General features: G+C 34.2%; 1 protein-coding gene across 1 annotated transcript; it reads right to left on the bottom strand.

Moving 5' to 3' along the window:
• Window positions 1-3,749: 3,749 nt before the first annotated feature.
• On the bottom strand, window positions 3,750-4,493 carry LOC145633951 (uncharacterized). Its single transcript, XM_081685548.1, has 2 exons — window positions 3,996-4,493; window positions 3,750-3,899 (listed from the first exon to the last, which is right to left on the bottom strand). The coding sequence occupies exons 1-2, from the start codon at window positions 4,491-4,493 to the stop codon at window positions 3,750-3,752; spliced, it is 648 nt and encodes a 215-aa protein (XP_081541674.1).
• Window positions 4,494-6,114: the final 1,621 nt, after the last annotated feature.

The following is a 6,114-nucleotide window of genomic DNA, read 5'->3' as shown; positions in this document are numbered from 1 at the left end:
AAAAATAAAGCCATTTTGAGCCGAAATGGCTACTCACTTGGCTATTTTCTTCATTTCTCAACTTATAAACTCCTTTCATCTCAAAACAACTCATAATCACATATTTATAAGTGTTTGTCATTTAAAATTACATAAAAATCGCCAAGTTCTAAGTTTTTGGGTCCAATTCATAAAAATAAAGCCATTTTGAGCCGAAATGGCTACTCACTTGGCTATTTTCTTCATTTCTCAACTTATAAACTCCTTGCATCTCAAAACAACTCATAATCACATATTTATAAGTTTTTGTCATTTGAAATTACATAAAAATCGCCAAGTTCTAAGTTTTTGGGTCCAATTCATCAAAATAAAGCCATTTTGAGCCGAAATGTCTACTCACTTGGCTATTTTCTTCATTTCTCAACTTATAAACTTCTTGCATCTCAAAACAACTCATAATCACATATTTATAAGTTTTTGTCATTTGAAATTACATAAAATTCGCCAAGTTCTAAGTTTTTGGGTCCAATTCATCAAAATAAATCCATTTTGAGCCGAAATGGCTACTCACTTGCCTATGTTATTCATTTCTCAACTTATAAACTCCTTGCATCTCAACACAACTCATAATCACATATTTATAAGTGTTTGTCATTTGAAATTACATAAAAATCGCCAAGTTCTAAGTTTTTGGGTCCAATTCATCAAAATAAAGCCATTTTGAGCCGAAATGTCTACTCACTTGGCTATTTTCTTCATTTATCAACTACTAAACTTATACATTCTCAAACCATATCATAATTACATATGTATAAGTGATTGTGAGTTGAAAATTATTATTTCTCAAACTATTTCAGATTTCCAATGGAAGCAAAACTTCAAAGAGAAAGAGGGTGGAGAAGCCTAAAAGAATTGATCAACCTAAGAAGAAGCTAAGTGAACAACGGTCCAAGAGTGAACAAGCGTCGAAGTTGCACTCTTCGAAAGGTTCACCCATGCCACCTACTCCACTTGTTGAAGACATTGTTCTTCAATCGCTCTTTACTGACATGACCTTTCTTCACAACCGTGCTTGTCATTTGGTCGATCCCATGGAAGTTGCACTTCCTAAGGCAATGTTCCACTATGATGAGGATGCAATTGCATGGATCAGCAAAGAAGATGTGAAGGAATTTCTACGTGGTGCAAAGCTTAACATTTCCCTCATTCAAACATTCATGAGGTACTTCAATGCCCACATAATCTATACTTTTTTCAAGTTATTCAAATTGATGGTGATTATCCTACATATGATAAATTATTCAATGTTCATGCACGCAGAGCACTACAAGAGCACTTAACTGACACTGATTCTCCTTGTAAAGTTGGGTGGTTATGCCCCGAGCAGTTATCCACTACTAAAATCATAGGCAACCCCCATGACGTGTTGTACTATGTTGAACAGAGTATAAGGGAATCAGCGCGTGCGGGAGACAAGTTCATATTCGCCCCATGTTATAGAGAGTAAGTCTAACCATGTCAAATTCAATCGATTTGGCCTCATTATATGTTGACTCCTAAATATCAATTACCTTGTCTATTGTGAACTTATGTAGGGAGCATTGGAGCCTCATGGTGATTTGTAATTCCACTAACACAATTTATCACCTTGATTCAGCTCGATCATCGGAGAAGTGGCTCGTGAAGTCTATATTGCAAAAGTAAATATATATAGCAACCTATAGTGATGATTATTGCTAATAATAACTAATTTAGTAATCATACGACTAATCAAATTTGAATGTACTTTTTTATACTACAGTGTTATGAAGAAGCTACATTGTCGTGCTCCAAAGGGTCCAACATGGAAGACACCGTTGGTAATTTACATGATATTGTGATTATCTTGAAAATCTATGGTAGTAAATATTTGCTCATTTCCTTTGCATGTTTCACTGATGTGATTTGTTTGTCATATGCTAGTGCGCACAACAAGAGAATGGACTTGATTGTGCTTTGTATGTGATGAGATTCATGCTTGACATTGTGAATCATTGTACGGACACTCAACAACTTGATGAGGTAAGTCCTAAAACTTCTTGAAATGCTATATTGATGTGATTTCACGCCTTAGACACCTAATATTACCCAACAATGGCATGTTATGAGAAACAAAAAAGCTATTTCACAAGAAAGGTAGAAAATGGGCTGAATATAAGTCATAGGGCCATGTTAGGGCCATTTTGTGTTAATATGCTCTTTTGATGTGATTTCTTTCCTTATACACATATAACTAGATAATATTGACATGTTATGAGATAAATAAAGTTCATTTAATAAGAAATGAAGGAAATGGGCAAAGTAAGGTCATATAGGCCATATTCGGGCCATTTTGAGTAAAAAGCGTCATAAACCTTAATAAAATGCTCTCCTATACAATTTTAGGGCTTACACACATACAACTACCCAACATTGACATGTTATGAGAAAGAAATAGTTCATTTGATAAGTAATGTAGAAAATGGGCTACATAGAAGTCATATAAGCCCTATTTGGGCCATGTTGAGTAAAATGCGTTGTTAAACTTCTTGAAATGCTATATTGATGTGATTTCTAGCCTTATACACCTAATATTATCCAACAATGACATGTTATGAGAAACAAAAAGGCTATTTCACAAGAAAGGTAGAAAATGGGCTGAATAGAAGTCATATGGGCCATATTAGGGCCATTTTGTGTTAATATGCTCTTTTGATGTGATTTCTTTCCTTATACACCTATAACTAGATAATATTGACATGTTATGAGATAAATAAAGTTCATTTAATAAGAAATGTAGGAAATGGGCAAAGTAAGGTCATATAGGCCATATTCGGGCCATTTTGGGTAAAAAGCGTCATAAACCTTAACAAAATGCTCTCCTATACAATTTTAGGGCTTACACACATACAACTATCCAATATTGACATGTTATGAGAAAGAAATAGTTCATTTGATAAGTAATGTAGTAAATGGGCTATATAGAAGTCATATAGGTAATATTTGATAAAATACATATTGTTTGCCTAATTAATTATTTTTAAAATAATGTTTTTGTATTTCAAGTTTTGCAAGGTCCAAAAGGATGGTCCGTTGACAATCAAGGAGCTTAATGAAGTTCGTGACATGTTGGCGTCTTTTATCACCTTCAACATGTAAATGGCATTGTAATTGTAAATTATTTATGTTAACTTTTGAACTATATAACTTATTATTCATTATATATGTGTACTTACTATTATTTGTATATGTAAGCAACTTTTTTTTTTTTGTATTGCGTTTGGGAATATTTATTATATCTATATATATAATTGAATTCTTGTTTCTAATATTATTTTTGTATATAATAATTAATAATATTATTATTAGTTATTATAATAATAAAATTATTAATTATTATATTTAATATAATTGCTGGAATTACAGGTTATTATTATTGCAGGTTTTTTTTTAAATATTATTGCACGATGGAAAAAAAAAACGAAAAAAAAAAATTGGTTAATAGGCACCGGTTAGGCAGCAACCGGTGCCTAAACTATCCACCACCAAAAAAAAATGGCGGGAGAGCAGTTTTAGGCACCGGTTAACCGGTGCCTATTCCACCCTATGGCACCGGTTAACCGGTGCCTATTACACCCTATGGCACCGGTTTTGAACCGGTGCCAAAAACCATGTTTTTGGCACCTCTCACATAGGCAGCGGTTCAAACCGGTGCCTTAGACCGGGTTTGAACCGCTGCCAATTGCCTTTTTTCACCTAGTGATAAGTGTGTAAATTCTGTCAAACGAACAACAAGCCAAGACATTCCAACTTTTTCTCCCATGCCGATCACGAAATGGCACACCATTCGTATCACTTACAATGGCATCGATAAGAGTTCCATCCAAAGCTCCAATAGCATCCTGACAAATGATGACATTTATAATTAATTCTTTAATGAACATCTACACTTTCAACATTGAAATGTAATCAAGTGAATATAAATAATGAAGTTATACCTTGAAATAAGGCCAATATTTTGTATTATTAGCTACCTCGGGAGGCACCTCTAATAAGTCACGATGTGGTCTAATGATATCGAAGGACAAAATAACCAACGCTTCTAACACTTGGTTAAAATACTTGCATATTGTAGAAATAGAATGCTTAAATTTGTCGCTAGCATCACGATATGAAACTCCTTTTGCTAAAATATATAGACATATACGTACTTGCTCCGCTACTTTCACATATTTAGCGTCGTGAAGTAGATCTCTTTCAATCATCAAGTTCACTAATTGAACAAACATATGTCGATCAAGTCTTAATTGAATTTGACATTCCGTAGGAGTTTCTGTTAACAACCTATGTATATATTGCGCTCCACTTTCCCCTAGTTCTCTTCTTGGTTGCCTTATTGGTGGTATTGTTGTTGAATCAGGATTGTCTTCTAGCGAATCGCGGAGTTCTTGTAATGCAATAATCATGCATGCTTGTCTAATGTTTTCATCTTCCATTCTACATTACACAAAACAAGAAAATGATATATAAGAACAATTTATCAACCCTAAACAAATAGTAAATTCCAAATCTAATTAATCCAAATTAGAACATTAAACACTTCTAACATTCCCATATCGCCAGTCCAAATAAAAACCATAATAAAACAACACACCCAGTTCACCGAATTTAAAGACAAAACATAGTTCAACTGAAATAAAAATAAACATATATAGTGCAAACAAATTAGAATAAAAAATAATTCAACCAAATTTAATTCAACGGTAGTTCTACTTCATCAGATGTTAGGCAACGTATCATTTAAGTACCACCACCTAGCTTCGTCATCCTCAAGTGCCAAGAACATATGGGCAAACTTCTCTTCTTCCAAGTATTTCACTGCACGAATGTAGTAATGTTGACCTCGTGCCACAACAACTCCCATTCTACTCAGAGTTTGAACCACCAACGGAAATATGTCCATAGGCTTAGATGCAACACTTTTTTCCAACAATTTAATAACATTATCAATACTAGCTCTTCGTCTTTTTTCCTCAAAAGTATCAATACTACCTTCACTTTTTCGTTTAATACTAGTACCACCCTTAAGTTTTGTCCGCACAGTCTTTGGAGGGGATACACTTTGGGCAGCGTTTGATACATTGAGATCAATACCAACAGAATCACTATCAATGTTCTCGTTATCCCCTGAACCTTCACTTGGTTCAACATCATCATCTCCCTCTTCAGCATCGTATCCAAATTCGTCGTTGTCATCATTGATAGAAAGAGAAACTAATTTCTTTGACAAGATCGATTTACCCCTTGCCATTGCTGGTGAAAAGCATCCGCCGACCCCTACAACCGTTGTTCCTTGAAATATTTGCTCCATCAATTCTGCGTTTGCTAACCCCTTCGTAACTATTGCATAACCACATTTAGGAAAGTCCTGGAATAGGAAAGTTACAACACATTAGATTTCATCTTAAATGTCATCGAAGTAGTAAAAAAAAAAGGATAAGGTACGTACCACTAAGAATTTGTGCCATCTTTCAGTGTCGTTCTCTTTCTCGATATCAACTTTGTTTGTTATGGGGTCTCGCGCTAACCCAGTCATGTTAGATAATCTTACATGAGATTTGTAATTCCCCCTCAAAACAAACAACCGATTTTCACATTGTCTTGAGTTAACTTCCTTACTAATGCATGCACTTAACTGTTTAGCGACAAGTTCCCAATTCCACTTATTATGACCACCTGTATCTTTCTCTTGGATTAAAATTTCTAAATACTTTGTTGAGGTACGGGCATCCCAATGCATTTTTCCCATCTTGTTAGCTGTCCAATTAACAAGTTACAAAACCATGCAACAAAAGCCATATATATATGCATCCAATTATATATGTATTGTTTCACATGAACAAGCAAGATGTGTGAAACCAATCAGATTACACAAAATTCCCTCAGCAAATGCCAATGAGTCCTACGTGATATGGTCATCATCAATTTATTTAACATACACATTATTATTAATTAGAATATATTTTGTTTGGCTGGATGCTAGTTATTAATACCAATCCATATTATGTCATAATGTCATGCCAAATTTGATCTAATTTTCCTGATGGACCATGCTCT

Source organism: Chenopodium album, chromosome 1, assembly GCF_948465745.1.
Source record: "Chenopodium album chromosome 1, dcCheAlbu1.1, whole genome shotgun sequence".
Taxonomy (NCBI): domain Eukaryota; kingdom Viridiplantae; phylum Streptophyta; class Magnoliopsida; order Caryophyllales; family Amaranthaceae; genus Chenopodium; species Chenopodium album.
The sequence above is the reverse complement of the archived record's forward strand: the minus strand, read 5'-3'. Positions and strand labels throughout refer to the sequence as shown.